Source organism: Entelurus aequoreus, linkage group LG07 (genome assembly GCF_033978785.1).
Source record: "Entelurus aequoreus isolate RoL-2023_Sb linkage group LG07, RoL_Eaeq_v1.1, whole genome shotgun sequence".
Classification (NCBI taxonomy): domain Eukaryota; kingdom Metazoa; phylum Chordata; class Actinopteri; order Syngnathiformes; family Syngnathidae; genus Entelurus; species Entelurus aequoreus.
Window position 1 is genome coordinate 48,794,855 of NC_084737.1, and position 21,406 is coordinate 48,816,260.

Here is a 21,406-nt window from a genome sequence, read left to right on the forward strand (position 1 = left end):
AAGGCTAAAAGGGCATTAATGGGAGCCTTAAAAAAAGAAGAAAAAAAGAAGTAACTAAATAGTTACTTTTCACAGTAACGCATTACTTTTTGGTGTAAGTAACTGAGTTATTAACTGAGTTACTTTTGAAATAAAGTAACTAGTAACTATAACTAGTTACTGGTTTTTAGTAACTAACCCAACACTGATTATAACTGACCTCTTTTTTTAACATACTTATTGAATGAAGTAATAATAATAATAATAATGGACTAGATTTTATAAAGCGCTTTTCTATTATTAGATACTCAAAGCGCTCACAGAGAAGTGAGAACCCATCATTCATTCACACCTGGTGGTGGTAAGCTACATTTGTAGCCACAGCTGCCCTGGGGTAGACTGATAGAAGTGAGGCTGCCAATTTGCGCCTAGGCCCCTCCGACCACCACCTATCATTCATTCATCATTCATTCACCAGTGTGAGCGGCACCGGGGGCAAGAGTGAAGTGTCCTGCCCAAGGACACAATGGCAGCGATTTGGATGTCAAGAGGCGGGGAGCGAAGGAAGGAAGTGTACTTTTGTAGTTATTTCCCAATATTTATACACAATAAGTTAGTAATGGTAACAATAGCAAAAAGTAGAGAACATGAAGTGAATTTTGGTACAGAAAATATTTTGCTTTATTAATTATTCAGGTGTTTCTGGTCACCTTAGGTTTTACATTTTTATGAGCTTTCCAGTTCATTTGATCATCTATTATTACACCTAAAAATTGGATATTTTTTACCTTGGAAATGTCTGCTCCATCTATTTTTATTTGTGTTTGACTTCCTCTCCCACTGTTACCGAATAACATTATTTTAGTTTTATTGAGATTCAAAGATAGTCTGTTTTATTCGAACCGTCTTTTTAATTTGTTAATTTCTTGTTTTATTGTTTATATTAGCTTGTGTGTGCTCTCCTGAACAAAATGTGGTTGTTATCAGTGGCAGATAGTACTAACTTTAAGTCCTTTGCAATTTTACAAATATCATTTATGTAGAGACTGATGAATTTGGGTCCCAGTATTGATTTCTGGAGTACGCCACAAGATATATTAAGAGCTTTAGATGTATGTTCGCCTAGCTTCACATATTGTTTCTTGTTGGTTTAGTAGCTTTTTAACCAGTTCAAAACCAACACTTTGATATCCATCCATCCATTTTCTACCGCTTATTCCCTTCGGGGTCGCGGGAGGCGCTGGAGCCTATCTCAGCGGCATTCGGGCGGAAGGCGGGGTACACCCTGGACAAGTCGCCACCTCATCGCAGGGCCAACACAGACAGACAGACAACATTCACACTCACATTCACATACTAGGGCCAATTTAGTGTTGCCAATCAACCTATCCCCAGGTGCATGTCTTTGGAGGTGGGAGGAAGCTGGAGTACCCGGAGGGAACCCATGCAGTCACGGGGAGAACATGCAAACTCCACACAGAAAGAGCCAAAGCCCGGGATTGAATTTAGGACTACTCAGGACCTTCGTATTGTGAGGCAGACGCACTAACCCCTATGCCACTTTGATACCATACCATTCTAATTTGGTAATTAAAGATATTGTGATTATCCATGTCAAATGCTGTAGTTAGATCCATTAACACAGCAGCTGCATACTGTTTACCATCTATTGCTATGGTAATATTCACCCGTATTTCCAATAATGCCATCAATGTTGAGATGTTAGCTCTGTATCCCTATCGGTTCTCTGCGAGTGTTCTACTTTTATTTATGAATTTGTCGAATCTGTGGCATGCCACAGATGATATAGCGGCCATAGAGTGGCCGTGCCAGCAACTTAAGGGTTCCAGGTTCGATTCCAGCTTCTGCCATCTTCGTCACAGCTGTTGTGTCCTTTGGCAAGAAACTTCACCCTTGCTCCGGATGGTTCATGGTTAGCGCTTTGCATTGCAGCTTGCGCCACCACTGTGTGAATGTGTGTGTGAACTGGTGAATGTGATGTATAATGTAAAGCGCTTTGGGTATCATTCCAGGTAAAGTAAATACTTAACATTTACAAAATATTTTTTCAATACTTTTAGAAAATTGTGGAAGTAAGGAAACAAGACCAAAGTTTGCAAACTGGTGTTTGTCTCCAGTCATATGAATCGGTACAACTTTTATGATTTTCCTTTTGTTTGGAATTTGCTTGTTTGAACTTATAAGTTGCTGATAGGGATGTAACGGCATTGTAAATATTGCGGTATTTCGATTTGAAAATGCTAGCAATAATGCTGTGCTATGTGACAGTACAAAATCAGAACTTGGAGTACGCCGTGATTGTAGGTTTTTCTGCTACTATTAAATGGTCTAAGAAATACACTACATTTTCTATGATCAATTGCGCAGTGTCGGAGGGCAGAGCAGAGAACCTCCTGCAACGTTTAAATCCGAAGTATGAACACACTTTGGTTTTACGATGAACGCAAAAACGATAGAGGAGAAAACAAGAAATTGGAGTCTCGTTAATCTGATGAATGAGCAGAAAAGCAGTTATTTCCTTTTGGCATACATCCTCATGTAGGAGCGTGGACATGCAAAAAAAACAAGAAGCCGGTGAGGCCAACATCAATTTATGAGGTATTTACATTATTAAAAGTTACATTCTTAGTAACCCTCAACATCAGCATTCTCCTAACTAAAACTAAAAATGTGCAGTACAATGCCTCTCAAAATGTTAAAAATTTAAATACACTAAACTGAACATTATTGGTTTACACTTTAAACTAGATGTTTACATTGTCAGTTTAAAGAAACTCAACTAAAGTTACTTGAAATACTTTATATTCCTGCACTATTCTTTGCACTTAGAAATACGTTTTTTGTAGTAATAGATTAGAACATTTGATTTCAGCATTATGTTTGTGTTCAATTACAGTGTCAAGGTTTCCCCCAGATTGCCAATATAAATGGTAAATGTGTTGTACTTTTATAGGGCTTTTCTACCTTCAAGGTACTCAAAGCGCTTTTACACTATTTCCACATTCACCCATTCACACACACATTCACACACTGATGGCAGGAGCTGCCATGCAAGGCACTTACCACGACCCATCAGGAGCAAGGGTGAAGTGTCTTGCTCAAGGGCACAACGGACGTGACTAGGTTGGTAGAAGGTGGGGATTAGGTACATGTCGCCGTGGGGCCGTGACTAAGGGCGTGGCCAATATGATATCATCATTTATAGGATGTCATCATATATATAACGTTGTCGCGCTTGTAACGCGAAAACTAGACAACTTGAAGTATCTTTTGACACACAAAAACGTGTGCGCTGTTTATTCCATCAAAGACGAGACTGAATGACTGCTTACATCAAAGAGACTCAAAAAGGCGGTCACAACAAACCCCCACCTTTGGGTAAACCTCCTGACGGTCACTTAAAGGGGCCGCACCGAGTTACTCACTTTTAACTGCATGCTGTATATGAATGCTAAATAAAAACAACATTGTTATGTGCACTATAGAACAATGACAGTGAATAATGACGACAAAGTCAAGTAAAATGGTGTGGTGAATGATGTCCTTCAAGCAACCGCAACACACGTCCCCCCAGAATTCACCATCACAAAATAACTAAACAGTCAATGGACAGGGGCACGAACGGGCCGACCAGACCGTGTGCGCCGGACTGGTACTAACGCCGGGGAGTCTGCAGGGGGGAACCAGCAGGGTATCTGCATTGTCGAAGGTAGAAGGATGCAAAACATTATCATGGGGCCCAGGCAAAGCGGGCGGATGACCCCGGCGCGGGGGTACTGCCGTGGTAACCGGCTGACTAAGATCCAAGTGGGCTGCTTTGAGCCGGTCCACCATGATTCTTTCAGACCGACCCCCGATATCCAACAGGAAATGCTTGTGTCCGCTCTCCAGGACGCGAAATGGCCCATCGTAAGGAGGTTGAAGGGGGCTGCGGTGGGCGTCATGTCGAACAAACACTAATGCCGCTCTTCGTAAAGAAGCGGGAACATGAGACAGGGTAAGGCGGTGTTGGGAAGTGGGGATGGGGGAAAAACCCTTGGCGGCATCGAGGAGAGCAACTCTTTGCTCACCGGCGGACCAAGGTGCCGTAGTGTTAGGAATAAAGTCACCTGGCACTTACAAAGGCTGGCCATACACCAACTCTTGCCCAAGGAAGAAGGAAGACTGCAGGTCTTCCTTGGGGGCAGTCTGAAGCCCCAGCATCACCCAAGGGAGTTTGTCTACCCAAGCGCTGTCTATTAGGGATGCCCTGAGCGCTGCCTTCATGGATCGGTGAAACCGCTCACACATACCATTGGCCTGTGGGTGATACGCCGTCGTGTAGTGGAGTTTCACTCCCAAGCTCTCCACCACAGCAGCCCAGAGCTCAGAAGTAAACTGGGAGGCCCAGTCGGATGATATGTCTGACGGGGTACCGAAACGGGCAACCCACGTCCCAATGAACTCGCGTGCCACCTCTGTGGAGGTGGCTGACATCAGAGGTACTGCCTTTGGCCAGCGGGTGGTCCTGTCGATCATCGTGAGGAGGTATGTGCAGCTGCGTGAAGATGGGAGAGGCTCCTTTAAGCAGCGAATGGAAATTACATATAACCAGATAAAGGCAGAGGAGCTCACGGTGAAATGTGCTATACTTCCGCTCGCAGGGGCGCAACTGCCTGCTGAAGAAAGCCAAAGGTTGCCAAGTGCCACCCACCCACTGCTAATGCACTGCACCTACAGCATAGTCTGACGCGTCCGTGGTGATTGCAATAGGAGCATCAGGTAATGTGTCTGCCAGCAGGGTAGCGTTAGCTCGAGCAGACTTGACCCCCACAAAAGCACTGTGCCGCGCGTCAGACCAGTCCACCATGTGCTTGGGGGAAGCCCCTTAAAGAGCATCATACAGCGGCCGCATGAGGTCAGCTGTCCGGGGGATGAAATAATGGTAAAAATGTACCATGCCAAGAAACTCCTGAAGAGCCTTAACCGTGAGCGGGCGGGGAAAGTTTGCAATGGCAGCAACCTTCGCTGGAAGGGGTACTGCCCAGCACTTTGTGACGTAATGTCGAAGGAAGTCGATTACAGACAACCCGAACTGGCACTTAGCCGGGTTAATAATGAGCTTGTGTTGGCTAAAATGCTGAAAAAGGGTCCTGAGGTGGGTCACATGCTTGGCCTGAGAGGTGCTCGCTACCAGGATGTCGTCCAAGTAGACAAACAGAAAAGGCAAGTCACGTAAAACAGAGTCCATCAGCCGCTGGAAAGTCTGTGTGGCGCTCTTAAGGCCAAGAGGCATCCGTAAAAATTTGAACAGTCCAAATGTGTCTTTGGGAAAACAGAGGGGTGGACCGGCACCTGATGATAGCCCTGGATGAGATCTACCTTAGAAAAAACAGTTTTCCCAGCCAGGTTGGCGGAAAAATATTTTATATGGGGGACCGCATAACGGTTCGGGGTGGTCGCATCGTTGAGTCTGCAGTAATCACCGCATGGCCGCCAACCACCTCCAGGCTTCTCCACCATGTGGAGGGGCGATGCCCACGGGCTGTCTAGAAGCGCAGCAGCAGCAGCAGCAGCAGCAGTGAGAGTGGAAGAATCTGCCACGGGTCTTTCGGCCCCAGGCGGAAAGAATGCAGCCACATAGGTTGGTTGAGAGGCTTAAAAGAACTTGTCTGCTTCAGCAGAAAGTTTGCGGCAGTCCAAGATGGCCATGTTGGCTAAAGCAGCCCGCACCTGAGAAGGCAGGAGTCTCAGGAAAAGCTGCATAAAGAGGAATCCAGCCCTGTGCTCACCTAATAGGTCTAGCATTTGGTCCATTAGTTCAGAGGGCTTGTAATCGGCAAGCCCCTGCAACGAAAAAAGGCGGCTAGCGCTCTCCGCGCCGGAAAGTTCGAATGTCTTTAAGAGGTGAGCCTTTAAGGTAATATACTTGTTCCTCTCCGGTGGATGCGTGAGGACGCTAACCACTCTGGTTGCCGTAGCACTCCAGAGGGAGGAAATTACATAAAAACTTTGTGTCGTCCTCGGTGATACCACGCAGGGCGAACTGTGCCTCGGCCTGGGCAAACCACGCAGTCGCGGATGATTCCCAGAACTCAAGCAGCTTCAGAGAACCCGCATTCGCCGTCATGGTCGATAATATTCACTGAATTTGTTTAGTGAAGCATCGGGGTCACCAGTGTTGCGCTTGTAATGCGAAAACAAGACAACTCGAATAATCTTTTGACACACAAAAACGTGTGCGCTGTTTCTTCCATCAAAGCGAGACTGAATGACTGCTTACATCAAAGAGACTCAAAAAGGCTGTCACTAAAAACCCCCACCTTTGGGTAAATCTACTTCTTCTATTAATTCATTGTATTGTATTGAGGGTAATCCTTCTTAGCGCCATTTTTAGCAATGCTATTTTAGATGCCCTATGTTGCTCTCATGTTTGTGTTTGTCCCCTAAGTGTTTTTAGTGTATATTAGGAGGCCACCTCCATGTGATTTCCCTGTGGCCTTCTTTGTCCTGTCCTGGCGGTGGACAGTGCGCACTGATAGCTCCAGTGCTCACTGATAGCTCAATAGCTAGGTCCGGGGTTTGGGCCGGGAGGAGCTCAGATCATGCACACAGTTTTATTCTAATCACCACAAATAAAAGAGCTTGGCCAATGTGGGCTTATAGGTGCCCCTTTCAGGATGAGTCATGGTTGCTAAAAACTTAACAAGACTGACATTAGTGATTTAGTAGGTGTAAAAATGTTATAAAATGTTGTTCTGTATAACTGGCTTTATTTTTACTCCTACAGTTCACTTGTCGACATGCTAATTTAAAGTGGATAGACAATATTTTACAAGTGTAAAGTGTATTTTGGGTAAAATTGTCATCAACTGTCCACCAAAGTCATCAGTCAATTGTCAACAGAGTACAAGCTCGATGAGCATTTTTGCTACGGATTTAGCATAAGTGGCAGTTCATATAAACATAAAAGTGTAGCGGCAAAACGCAAGGAAAAGGGAAAAAGAGACCAAGGGTAGCGGTTGTGTACTCTCTCTCTATCGGCCTTGTTGAGATTTTCATTCTGCTCCGAGCAAAGCATGAACCGTGGTGGGCAGCATGAGTGCTAAAAGCCAGGGCTTTTCACTTGATAGTACAAGCTTTAAAGGGCCCGGCCGTGTGCCCCGCCTATGGCCTGAATATGATTTGTTCCGCTACTGCTGATATCAGTAATTAACAGCACACTTACCATCAAAACGAATAGTAGATATACTATCAATAAGCGTGACACAGTGTCCTGTGATTTTGCAGGGCCTTGTAATTTATTATTTAGTATTATTATTTATTATGAAAGTCATCAATTGACTTCATTCCTTCATTTAAGTTGATGTCGATTTTGCAGCGTGCGCTACGGTTCCTTGTTTTTTTCTTGGCGATTTCAGCGTTATGCTTTGTGAGTTGTTCATTCATGTACAGATGTATACCTTTCAGTTTCTTTACCTTTTTCAGCAGTGCAATTTTGAATGTCCTATTGGCGACCTTCACGATGATGACTTAATCACTATTGTTGTTTCTTCCATACAGTGATGTTCGCGTCGATTTGATTTCAGAAGGTTGACCACTTGTTGCTCTGTTGAAGCAGCATCCATTTAATATGGTTCTCCTCTGCTGTGAGCTGCTCATGCATAGGACCTAAACACATTATTCAGTTGTGTGGTGTGATTTATCTCATTTTTTATTTTCTTCAGATCGATGTCTTGTTGCATGGACTTCAACCGTTGGCACAGTGCTGCATTCTTTCTGAGGATCTTCACTTCATGTCTGAAATTATCTATTTCATTACAAAAATCATTTTTCAAGCTATCATGCTCTGAGTGTAGCCATTGTCTATTTTATTGTATACCTTTAATATCTAATTCCACAGATGATTTTAAGTCTTCAATTGTTTCCTGTCACACACTATTGTGACGCCCACTACCATCCAACTTTCTGTCATCCTTTTGTTTGGTCGGTAAGACCAATAAGGTGTTCAGTCGTGGGAGCAGTTTTTTTTCTTCATGTATTTCGTGTGTTTCTTTGTTACAGCCCCGTTGTTTTCTCTTGCAGACCATGCCACTCCCTGAGTCGGGCTTAATCACCAGTAGGTGCCGCAGGTTTGCTTAATTGATAGGTCTATTTAATCACACGGGCAGGAAGCCACTGGCTGATTACTGCTTGTGGATGCTGCACTTCTGAATCTTGCTATTCCTCTGGATTCTTCTTGACAATTTAATATCCTGTAAAACCTTTTGCCTTCCTGCCATGTATAGTTTTCCTCCCAGCCAGGGTAGCCACTTTGTTTTTGATTATAGTATTTTACCTGTAGCAGTATTTTTTTGCGTTGCTGTTTTGTTCTTTTCATGCACTGTTTTTTGGTTGCATGCTTGCTCTTACTCTTTGTCCTGAGAATTTTTTTCCGCACATTCCTGCCTGTGTTTGCAAATTGAGATCCACTAGCCTCTTCAAAACTTTCACCAAGTGTGAACGAAAATCAGCCAGTCAGTTATATGGATCCCGAAATACAGGAGGAGATTTGATTTGAGAAGACATTGGACGAGATGATTGGACAGATGCTCGATGAAGAGCAGGCTCAAATGCCAAAAGCAGCCCCGCCCATGCCTCTTCAGCATTTTTATTCCCCTACGGGATTCCAACAGTGGGTTTGCTTGCAATTTCGTTGTACAATGTACAATGACAATAAAGATCTATTCTATTCTATTCCTCCTCTCGCCAGATTTGGGGTACATTTTGAACATTGTAAACTGCTTATTCACCAATGCTCACTTATTTTTTTCTCACCAACTCATCACCTACCTTACAGACTCTGCCCAAGTTAAATATATGCTAAGCTTCCTTTCTGGCCAGGCTGCCAGCTGGTCCTTGGCGGTGTGCAAAAAGAGGCCCAAAATGCGAGAGGACTTATCCCTGTTTCTTGCGGAGGTGAGAAAGGTTTTCGACCACTTGATGAGAGAACAGGGGGCGGATCTTCATCTCCTCTCCATTCGTCAAGTGGCAGCCTCGGTGGCAAACCACTCCATTACTTTCTGCATTCAGGCAGTGGAGTGTGACTCGGACGTGACGGCACCGCGCTGCAGTATTTTAGGCAGTCTCAGCTCCAGTCAGCAGGATGAGTTAGCTACTCGGGATGAGACAAAGACTTCGGAGGATCTGATCGCCCTGACCACCAGATTGGATGGACACCTGCGGGAATGGGAGAATAAACGAAGTGTGGTGCTACCTTCACTTTCTCGCTCGTCTCTTCCCCCTCCACAAGACACGCTCCCGACGTCCCTAATGCCGCTGTCCGCTGTTCAGGGGATGGCAGCGGACCTGTCCTGTGATATCGAACCCATGCAGCTGGGAGCCAGTTGTCTTTTCAAAGCGTAGGTGTCTCGGAGGCTGCGTCTCAGGTTGTATCTCTACTGCGACTGTCCCATTCGGCCGAAGTGGCGTCAATCATCTACGGGCAACATCCACCTAAAGATGTTCGCCTGCGTCTCCTGCGGTTGGCCATCTCCAACTGGAAGTTACGCTTTCTTAGTCCGGGGAGGCGTTAACCAATAATGCCTTGATTGACTCAGGGGCGGACGATAACTTCATTCACTGTGAACTTGTTAGACGTTTTAAGATCTATCACCTGTGACGGAAGAGAATCATTAACTTCATGAGGTCTCTTACCCCCACCGTCCTTACGATTGTGCCATAGATTTATTACCGGGTTCCCTTCATCCCGGTTATATAACATCTCACAACCAGAACAAAAGGCCCTAGAAGAGGATACATACTTTTCACTCGCCGCGAGGCACCTGTGGCTCTCGTCCATATGGTTTAGGGTGGCCGGTTTGGCTACGCCTGTTACTGCCCCCTCCTCAATCGATAAGATTCAGCTGTGTGTCCTTAGGTTAATCGAATGTAGACACATAAACCAATTATTGCACCAAACTAGGAATCCGTAGACGTTTGTTGTCTTTAAAACGACACAAGACCCAGTATCGTCTGTGTTGGTGAGCATTTCTTTCTTTGCCTAGATTATACATCCCACCTCCCAGTTGTGGCATATCAAGATGGTGTCTAAACAGCATGATTATATCACAGGTGGGGCTGGCCACAATAAAAGCCACACTAAATTGTGCAGTTTTAACACACAACACAATGCCACAGATGTTGCAAGTTTTGAGGGAGCGGGCAATTGGCATGCTGACTGCGGGAATGTCCACCAGAATTGAATGTTAATTTCTCATTTATCCACCATAAGACGTCTCCAAAGGCGTTTCCGAGAATTTGGCAGGACATCCAACCGGCCTCACAACAGCAGACCACATGTAACACCAGCCCAGGACCTCCACATCCAGCAGGTGCACATCCATGATCATCTGAGACCAGCCACCCAGACAGCTGCTGCAACAATTGGTTTGCAAAACCAAATAATTTCTGCACACACAGTGAGAAACTGTCTCAGGGAAGGTCATCTGCATGCTCGTCGTCCTCATCGTGGTCGACCTGACTGCCGTTTGTCGTCGTAACCGATTTGAGTGGGCAAATGCTCACATTCGATGTCGTCTGGCACGTTGGAGAGGGGTCTCTTCATGGATGAATCCCGGTTTTCACTGTTCAGATAACAAGTGTGGTGTCGTGTGGGAGAGCGGTTTACTGATGTCAAAGTTGTGAATTGAGTGGCCCATGGTGGGGGTGGAATTATGGTATGGGCAGGCGTATGTTATGGACAACGAACGCAAGTGCATTTTATTGATGGCATTTTGAATGCACAGATATACTGTGACGAGAATCCAATGCCCATTGTTGTGCCATTCACCCAAGACCATCACCCTCATGATGCAGCAGGACAATGCACAGCCCCATGTTGCAAGGATCTGTACACCATTCTTGGAAGCTGAAGACATCTCAGTTCTTCCATGACCAGCATACTCACCGGACATGGCACCAATTGAGCATGTTTGGGATGTTGTGGATCGGCGTAAACGACAGCGTGTTCCCGTTCCTGACAATATCCAGCATCTTCACACAGCCATTGAAGAGTGGACCATCATTCCACAGGCCACAATCAACAACCTGATCAACTCAATGCGAAGATGTGCTGCACTGTGTGAGGCAAATGGTGGTCACACCAGATACTGACTGCTTTTCTGACCCCCCCAGGCACCCACTAAAGCAAAACTGTACATTTCAGAGTGTCCTTTTATTGTGGGCAGCCTGAGGCACACCTGTGCAAGAATCATGCTGTTTAATCAGCATCTTGATATGCCATATTTGTGAGGTGGGATGGATTATCTTGGCAAGGAAAAAGTGCTCACTAAAACAGACTTAGACAGATTTGTGAACAATATTTGAGAGGAATAGGTCTTTTGTGTGTATAGTAAACGTATTAGATCTTTGAGTTCAACAAAAACAAAAGTGTTGTGTTTATAATTGTGTTTGGTATATATAATACCCATCAGTCTACTGGTAATGAGGATTTAATTAAATTAATAAATAAACACCCGATTCTCATTAGGATTTCATTTCACCGGGTGTGTGAACATTTTTTTGGTTTCTGAGGAGGGATGTGACAGAAAACTATTGACAACCAGTGATCTACTGTGTGAAGCTAACATTACACAGCTTTATCATGTTGTAAAAGGGTGTTTTGTGCTGGAGGGCATTTAAAATGAGTGGCTTTTGTGGCACCCCCCTATCGATTGTGCTAAAACATGCTTGCACACATGGAATACAGATATCCTGTAAAAATGTTTTATAGTCATTAGACCAGTACATCTTATACAGTTGGACAGGCATGATAATGTCTCGTTTTGGTCGCATTGTGGCGACGGTCGTGTTCTAAGGATGTGAAAAGGAAAGGCAGGAGGCGGCAGAAGCAGCGTGCAGGTAAGCAAATGTTTTAATTATATCTCAAGTTGCACAAGGAAGTGCAGCAGGAATGTGTAATTAACAGCACAAACACAATAACAAAAGGCAACAGTTGTCATTAAACAACAGGCAATAAGCAGTGTTAGCATCCAGCTAACCAACATAACTGTCTCTTTGAACGAACATTATAACCGCGACTATAGTCGGGTGACACGGTATATAAAGTTATATAAACCACTTATTTTGATATACAATCTTTAAAACCAGCCTGCAATTACACAGAGTCCTGAAAACATTATGAATCACTTGTAGTGTTTAAAGCTCACATTAAAGTTAAAGTTAAAGTACCAATGATTGTCACACACACACTTGGTGTGGCGAAATTATTATCTGCATTTAACCCATCACCCTTGATCACCCCTTGGGAGGTGAGGGGAGCAGTGGGCAGCAGCGGTGGCCACGCCCGGGAATCATTTTTGGTGATTGAACCCCCAATTCCAACCCTTGATGCTGAGTGCCAAGCAGGGAGGTAATGAGTCCCATTTTTATAGTCTTTGGTATGACTTGGCCGGGGTTTGAACTCACAACCTACCGATCTCAGGGCGGACACTCTAACCACAAGGCAACTGAGTAGGTCAGTAGGTACAGTACTCAGTACTAGTCACGTACAGTATGTACCTACTAAGTGGCCTAGTGGTTAGAGTGTCCGCCCTGAGATCGGGAGGTCATGAGTTCAAAGCCCTGCAGAGTCATACCAAAGACTATAAAAATGGGACCCATTACCTCCCTGCTTGGCACTCAGCATCAAAGGTTGGAATTGGGGGTTAAATCACCAAAATGATTCCAGGGCGCTGCTCACTGCTCCCCTCACCTCCCAGGGGGTGAACAAGTGGATGGGTCAAATGTAGAGGACAAATTTCACCACACCTAGTGTGTGTGTGTGACAATCATTGGTACTTTAACTTTAACTTAAAGGCCTACTGAAATGATTTTTTTTTATTTAAACGGGAATAGCAGATCCATTCTATGTGTCATACTTGATCATTTCGCGATATTGCCATATTTTTGCTGAAAGGATTTAGTAGAGAAAATCGACGATAAAGTTCGCAACTTTTGCTCGCTGATAAAAAAAAGCCTTGCCTGTACCGGAAGTATCGTGACTTCACAGGAGCTAGTATTCCTCACAATTCCCCATTGTTTACAATGGAGCGAGAGAGATTCGGACCGAGAAAGTGACGATTACCCCATTAATTTGAGTGAGGATGAAAGATTCGTAGATGAGGAACGTTACAGTGAAGGACTTGAGAGGCAGTGATGGACGTATCTTTTTTCGCTCTGACCGTAACTTAGGTACAAGCTGGCTCATTGGATTCTACACTCTCTCCTTTTTCTATTGTAGATCACAGATTTGTATTTTAAACCACCTCAGATACTATATCCTCTTGAAAATGAGAGTCGAGCACGCGAAATGGACATTTAAAGTGACTTTTATCTCCAAGACAATACATCAGTGACACACTTAGCTACTGAGCTAACGTGCTAGCATCGTTCTCAAATGAAGATAGAAACAAAATAAATAAACCCCTGACTGGAAGGATAGACAGAAGACCAAAAATACTATTAAACCATGTACATGTAACTACACGGTTAAAAATTCTCAGCCTGGTAAGGCTTAACAATGCTGTTGCTAACGACGCTAAGGCTAATTTAGCAACTTAGCAGCCGGAACTCACAGAACTATGATAAAACATTAGCGCTCCACCTACGCTAGCCAGCCCTCATCTTCCCATCAACAGCCGTGCTCACCTGCATTCCAGCGATCAACGGCGCAACGAAGGACTTCATCCGTGGGTTTGGCGGCAAGCATCAGCTAGGCGTCTTCTATCAGGGTGTGTTGCTGTAAGTATTGTACTTAGCCGCTAAGACACCGACCGATCCCACCTACAACGTTCTTCTTTGCAGCCTCCATTGTTCATTAAACAAATTGCAAAAGATTCACCAACACAGATGTCCAGAATACTGTGGAATTGTGTTGAAGAAAACAGAGCTTTGTGTATTGTGTCCAATAGGGCCCAAACACTTCCGTGCATTTTATGACGTCACGCGCATAAATCATATCCAAAGGAGATTTTCAACCGGAAGTGTGGCGGGAATTTTGAAATTGCACTTTATAAGTTAACCCGGCCGTATTGGCATGTGTTTCAATGTTAAGATTTCATCATTGATATATAAACTATCAGACTGCGTGGTCGGTAGTAGTGGGTTTCAGTAGGCCTTTAACGTGCCTGTGCTGCTGAAACCCACCAACACTCATGGATCTATAACATGTTTAATTAGCAACATAGTGATACATTACATGTTCAGTGAAGTGTACATTATTTTTAAAATAGGCACACACTTTAATTAGCCAAGGAAGCCTCTTGAATGTTTAAGTGCCTAAAGTGCGTGTGCCGCTCCAAAACTCTCGTGGAATTGTAACATTTAATCATCGATATAGTGATACATGTAATTAAGTGTACGTTGTCTTTAACATCAGTACACACTAACAAGGAGGATGCGACATCATGGTTTTTAAGTCGCTCGGGCGCTTTTTACGCGTGCGCAGTTGCACCCAGCTCTATCTACACAAATGGAACCAACACATAAACTTCATGATCTGTTGTTAAATAAGGAGTAAAAACATAAGCAAATGTTGCACCTTTCTTATGACATAAAGCAAAAAGTCTTGCTGGTCAAAGTTGTTCCATCAGATGGCGGTCCGACAGCAATCGTATCCAAAACAGCTGACTGTCAATTAACGCTGGCGGAAAGCCAATTTTCATGTGTCTTTTTGATCAACTTACAGTAAGTCCTCTTGTAGTGTGTTTAAAGCATCTCTATCGTCCTTCAAAACCGCACTAAAAGAACACCTCCAGGCAACTTCAACCCTAAACTAACACCCTCCCCGGATTGTTAATAATCAAATGTAAATAATCAAATGTAGATACTTTTTCTTATGCTTTCTGATCTCTCTTTCTATGTCCACTACTTGCTGTACATATCCTACCAAGTCAGTCCTACACTGTTTCAATGTCCATTTCTCTGATGATGCAATTGTTGATGACTGAAGTGTTGATATCAACCAAACGTAACCCCCCCACCTCCTCATCCCACACCCCGGATTGTAAATATTGTAAATAATTCAATGTATATACTCTGATGATTATCTTGTGTGATGACTATATTATGATGATAGTATATATCTGTATCATGAATCAATTTAAGTGGACCCCGACTTAAACAAGTTGAAAAACATATTCGGGTGTTACCATTTAGTGGTCAATTGTACGGACTATGTACTTCACTGTGCAATCTACTAATAAAAGCCTCAATCAATCAATCAAAAAGCCAATAAAGCAGTGTTGTTGGACAACGTGTACGTGTTTTTGTGGAGTGTTTTGTACAAATAAATAAATAAATGTTATTAGGTTCTCAATAATTGTTCAATTTGGGGAGGTGAGGCTTGAAAAATGTATACCCCCATGGGGGGAATGAAAAAAATTAATTGAGAAGCACTGAGGTAATGAAAGATGTACACTGACCTGCAGGTCTGGATCCTCATCGTGCTGAAGGTGGGCTTCCTCTGCTGCCTCAACCAGTCTCTATAGAAGTAGAAGATAAAGAAGGGTTTTAAAAGCTACACTATGAATTCAAACACTAAACAAAAAGGCAGACCATGTAGTAGTCCAAAAAAATAATCAAATTACAAGGACAAAATATAAAAAATCCCAGTTGTTGCAAAAGACTACAAGTACCATCAAACTGGCGAAGATGTAACCTCTGGACCGTGTGACAGATTGCCAATAAATGCCCATTACGCTTTAATAATGTGTTGATCAATACTGTCCACGCCATTAATCATCAAGAGTTCATGCAATGAATGATCCATGATATTCAGAAAATGGATCACATTTTTTTTCACATTTTAAGTGTTTCCAGAAAGTTACTTTACAAATGTACACCCAATAGTACCGGATCAATACTGTAAAATGCGTTGACACACAAGAAAGTTTAAAGACATGAGCCATCTTGTGAAAAAGAGGTTATTTCCATAAATGGTTTGGCAAGTGATGTAATGGACGCCTGAGGGCCAGTGAATTGATTGATTGATAGAGACTTTTATTAGTAGATTGCACAGTGAAGTACATATTCCGTACAATTGACCACTAAATGGTAACACCCGAATAAGTTTTTCAACTTGTTTAAGTCGGGGTCCACTTAAATTGATTCATGATACATATGTATACTATCAGATATATACTATCATCATAATACAGTCATCACACAAGATAATCATCAGAGTATATACATTGAATTATTTACAATCCGGGGTGTGGGATGTGGAGGGCGGGGATTAGGATTGGTTGTTATCATCACTTCAGTCATCAACAATTGTATCATCAGAGAAATGTACATTGAAACAGTGTAGGTCGACTTGGTAGGATCTTCTGTGCGTTGATCTAAATCTCTCATCAAATTGAAGTTCCTCTGCAACTCGAAGGGCAAGTTTTCTATGCTGTCCAAATAATGCTCCAAATACATCCCCGCCGCCATCTTGGAAAATGAACACTATCACAACAAACTTCATCCTCACTTGGTGCAATAGGCGCCGATAGGGCATACTTACTCAACAGCCATACATGTCACACTAAGGGTGGCAGTATGAACAATTCCAACACTGTCATAAACATGTGCCATATAGTGAAACCACACTAAACAACAACGACAAACACATTTTGGAAGAATATTTGCACCGCAACACAACATAAACATCCATTTTCTACCGCTTGTCCCTTTTGGGGTCGCAGGGGCTACAGAACAAATTCCCAGAATTCCTTGCAGCACCACCTCTTCCGGGACGCTACAATATAAACAAACGCCATTGGTGGATCTACACCTGACATCCACTGTAATGATACCACGTACAATAGCTTATCTAGTCGATACTACTATGATTACATCGATATTTTTTAACATCACAACATCTTCTTTCGTTTAAAAAAAATTTATATTATGTTTATAAACTCAGGAAATATGTCCCTGGACACATGAGGACTTTGAATATGACAAATGTAGGATCCTGTAACTACTTGGTATCGGATCGATACCTATATGTTTGGTATCATCCAAAACTAATGTAAAGTATCAAACAACAGAAGAATAAGTGATTATTACATTTTAACAGAAGTGTAGATAGAACATGTTAAAACAGAAAGTAAGCAGATATTAACAGTTAATGAACAATTAGATTAATAATTCATTTTCTATCACTTGTCCTTAATAATGTTGACAAAATAATAGAATGATAAATGATACAATATGTTACTGCATACGTCAGCAGACTAATTAGGAGTCTTTGTTTGTTTACTTACTACTAAAAGACAAGTTGTATTGTATGTTCACTATTTTATTTAAGGACTAAATTAGAATAATAAACATATGTTTCATGTCCCTCTAAGATTTTTTTGTTAAAATAAAGCCAATAATTACATTTTTTGTGGTCCCCTTTATTTAGAAAAGTACCGAAATACTTTTTCTACCGGTACCAAAATATTGGTATCGGGGCAACATTAATACACACACACCCAAGCACCCACTGGCAGAAATGTAAATCTTGGTGCTGTTTAACACGTGTACATGACAACACTTACAGTATCATCACTTTGTTCCTGCTAATGTTGCCTTCCATCCATCCATTTTCTACCACTTGTCGCTTTCGGGGTCGCGGGGAGTGCTGGAGACTATCTCAGCTGCAATCGGGCGGAGTCGCCACCTCATCGCAGCTAACGTTGCCTTATGACCCTTATTTATTGCCAATGCATAACAAAGGAATCGGATAATATCTCTCTCTAGCGCTCATGTGCGCACACACACACAAACACACACGTGCACGTGCACACACACACACACACACACACACACACACACACACGCACACACACACACACACACGCACACACACACAGTTCCCAAGCTGTCCAGTTCACAGCTGGCTTTGACTGTGAGTGTTCGGTAATGTACTTTGATTCCATATTTCCATTCTAATGACTTCTTGGTAAAACTACTGCAATTGCCCACATTGAATCAGCTGAGCCATGTGTGGGGTTTTCAGTTAAAGCTGGTTTCGGAAGCAAACATTTTAATCTATTTTCTGGCCTTTTTTTTTTTTTTTTTTTGGAACAGCAACACACCTGGTTATTGCCTATTGCTACATATTACTTTGCCACTCGGCTATCGATGAATGTCTTCATTTATTTTGTCTCCCTGCCTGGAGTGAGAGACAAAACAACTTATTCAGTGGCCTCTCTTCTTCAAATCTCAAGCCACACAACATGTGTGCATCTGGGTAAAGAGAGGCTACACTAATCCTCAGGCAAGTTCAGCATCTGCTGGGGAGCCAGAAAAACAATGCTTTTGGAACAAACAAAGATAATCACAGTGGAGCGTGATGAGGATGAAAAAAACAATAAGAAAGTCACTTTCTCTAAAGGTCTGAACACTTAGCTTCATACTCCCAACGAAATGTCAGGCGCCACCTGTGAAGTCGATGTTGATAGAAATACACTTATCAGCTTTGGTGAGTGGGTGATGGAGTGAGGACGTGTGTGCATGCCCGAGTGCCTGTGTTTTCCCCACTTACCATGTTTATTGTGTGAATGCCACAAGGCATATGTTGTTCTACACCAAAAATGCATCTATTTATTTTGGTTTTGGTTTTGGCAGCCGCCTTTTCTCCCAGTTTCAATCAATCAATATCCTCTATTTAATCAGGCAACAACTCCGTGAGATACAATTTTTTCAAGAGTGACCTGGCCAAGAGGGCAGCAAAACAAAATTACATAAATACATATAACAACAAAAAACAGCAGCAGTTACACACCACAGTTAAAAGTATAAAAGACTGACAACATTAACATAAAAACACATGATAGGTCAAAAGAATATCAACTGTTTCAGTAAGAACAATTTAAAAAAAAACATGTATAATGACCAATAGAAATGGCTTCTCGATTCTTTAAAATTGCCTGAAATTCCAGTTTTCATCAGATCGGAACCCATCCATTTTCTTCCGCTTATCCGAGGTCGGGTCACGGGGGCAGCAGCCTAAGCAGAGAAGCCCGGACTTCCCTCTCTCCAGCCACTTTGTCCAGATCCTCCCGGGGGATCACAAGGTGTTCCCAGGCCAGCCGGGAAACATAGTCTTCCCAACGTGTCCCGGGCCTTCCCCGTGGCCTCCTGCCGGTCGGATGTGCCCTAAACACCTCCCTAGGGAGGCATCCTGACCAGATGCAAGAACCACCTCATCTGGCTCCTCTCGATGTGGAGGAGCAGCGGCTTTACTTTGAGCTCCTCCCGGATGACAGAACTTCTCTCCCTATCTCTAAGGGAGAGCCCTGGCACCCGGCGGAGGAAACTCATTTCGGCCGCTTGTACCCGTGATCTTGTCCTTTTGGTCAAAACCCAAAGCTCATGACCATAGGTGAGGATGGGAACGTAGATTGACCGGTAAATTGAGAGCTTTGCCTTCCGGCTCAGCTCCTTCTTCACCACAACGGATCAATACAGCGTCCGCATTACTGAAGACGCCGCACCAATCCGCCTGTCGATCTCACGATCCACTCTTCCCTCACTCGTGAACAAGACTCCGAGGTAATTCAACTACTCCACATGGGGATCGGATCGGAACCGTTAAGGTATTAAAACGTTCGACTAACATTTGTTTGTCTTCCCAAAACTCCCAACTTCCCAAAAATGTTTTCCTTTTTTGACGGCCCTCTTCTCCCCCAGTTTTCATCCGATCGGAACTGTTCAAGTATCAAAAAATTTAGCTCGGCAAGGAAAACATACCAACCATATTTTTTATCTTCCCAAAACTTCCAGATTACCAGGAATTCCAGGACAATTTTCTCATTAAAAATTTAATTTTCAACTTGCACAACTCCCACATTTCTCACCCGATTTGAGCCTTTCCACCAGCCACACACTCCACTTGCTTGACAAACTCAAGCTAATGTGTCTCCTGGTTGAACCATTTCCCCGATTACCAGTAATTCCCACTTTTAACAGGGTCCCTGAAGGTTTCAACAGGTAAAATGTAAGACTTTTTAAGATTATAACAAGTACAATTTAAGACCGTTTCATATCCATACGGACAAAGAGGTACAAAGACATGAAGGAAATTCAGAGGGCCAGAATGAATGGTTAAACTAACTAAAACCCCAGAAACCTTTCTATTGCAAACTAATTGAAAAAAATATTAGCAAGAGCAATTTTTTCTGATTTGCCATAGAAGTGTTTTCTTGCAAAAGTTGCAGTGTGCTTCATATCAAGTGATTTCATGTAACAACAACCAGAACGTCAGCAATAGTAAAGGAAGGTACAACAATATATTGTCTGTGGAAGGGACTGTTAGCATCTCTGCTAAATGCTTAACTTTTGAAGTATTTTTGCGGCTGTCAGAATTCAGAAAACAAATAAAAACATTGACAGTATTACTACTGTTTCTGCACAAAGTTGTGAAAAACAGTGCAGAGAGAGCGTTTGTCTAAAAAGAAAGAAGGCAATTATGGCTTGCAAGCCTCAAACAGAATTTGGGTGTGAGTAATGTAATCAGCATTCTAATTATCTCAGCTAATTTTGTATCTGGGATGTATGGATATATTTTTACCTGTTTTTTGTGACTTTTTTGAAAACATATTGCTAATAAACAAGGACTACTTTTAACTAAGCATGACAAGATGACATTTGCAAATATTCCTTGCTTTCCTAAAAACTAAACAGACAACCTATAGCTTTTAATGTCAGCTGCTCTATAAACTTGAAGAAAAGATTCGGCATGAGAAGTTGACCTGACATTATTGGAATGAATTATAGAACTAATATATGAGAATATTTAAAAAAAAAAAAAAATGTACTACTGTGAGTACACTACTACCACAGAGAAATTAGTGTGTGCTAACTATATGTAAGAGTATGATTTCACCACTGAAAATCTTGATTTACTTTAGCAATTGGTGGCACCCAACCCTCATAACCCCCCTTTAGAGGCGTTAAATTGATCCCTGTAAAATTGTCCACGTGTTCGTGGGGGTTTAGCGTCTTTTGACACAGAGTTATGGATTTTGGACTTTTACATTACCATTCTATTTCACCGCCATGTCTTTGTTTAAACTTGCTTCCCTCCTCGATGGCTCCACATCCGGGTCCGAAACACTTTGTACGTTTCCAACCACCGGCTTCAAGCATGCATTTATTTGATCGTTCTGGCTTCACAAATCGTTAAACTTGCACTTACCCATCTAATGCAAATAATTCCGTTTTGCTGTGGGCTTTTGTTAAGTTGTTTGCGCTGCTACTCCAAACTGTGATAACACACCGCTGCACGTGCACCACCTGTTGTGATGTGCGTGAATAATTATGACTGGGCATCACAGGTAGCCTACTTTAATTCCATTTTGTAGTTAAGTTATAGCTTCTTTAAAAATCGAAACATTTAAAAGCACAA

The 21,406-nt window shown here is 42.8% G+C and overlaps 1 protein-coding gene across 8 annotated transcripts in view; it reads right to left on the reverse strand.

Moving 5' to 3' along the window:
- cacna2d3a (calcium channel, voltage-dependent, alpha 2/delta subunit 3a) overlaps nt 1-21,406 on the reverse strand; it is a 343,144-nt gene that overhangs the window by 187,669 nt on the left and 134,069 nt on the right. For 7 of the 8 annotated variants that reach the window (XR_009826794.1, XM_062053836.1, XM_062053833.1 and 4 more), the window contains one exon: nt 15,444-15,503. The exons of the other annotated variant lie outside the window; for it this stretch is intronic. Coding sequence is in view for 6 of the 7 variants with exons in the window: in XM_062053836.1 (XP_061909820.1) it covers nt 15,444-15,503 (60 nt within the window). In the remaining variant the exon portion in view is untranslated. The remainder of the gene's footprint in view (nt 1-15,443; nt 15,504-21,406) is intronic. 8 annotated transcript variants of the gene reach the window in all.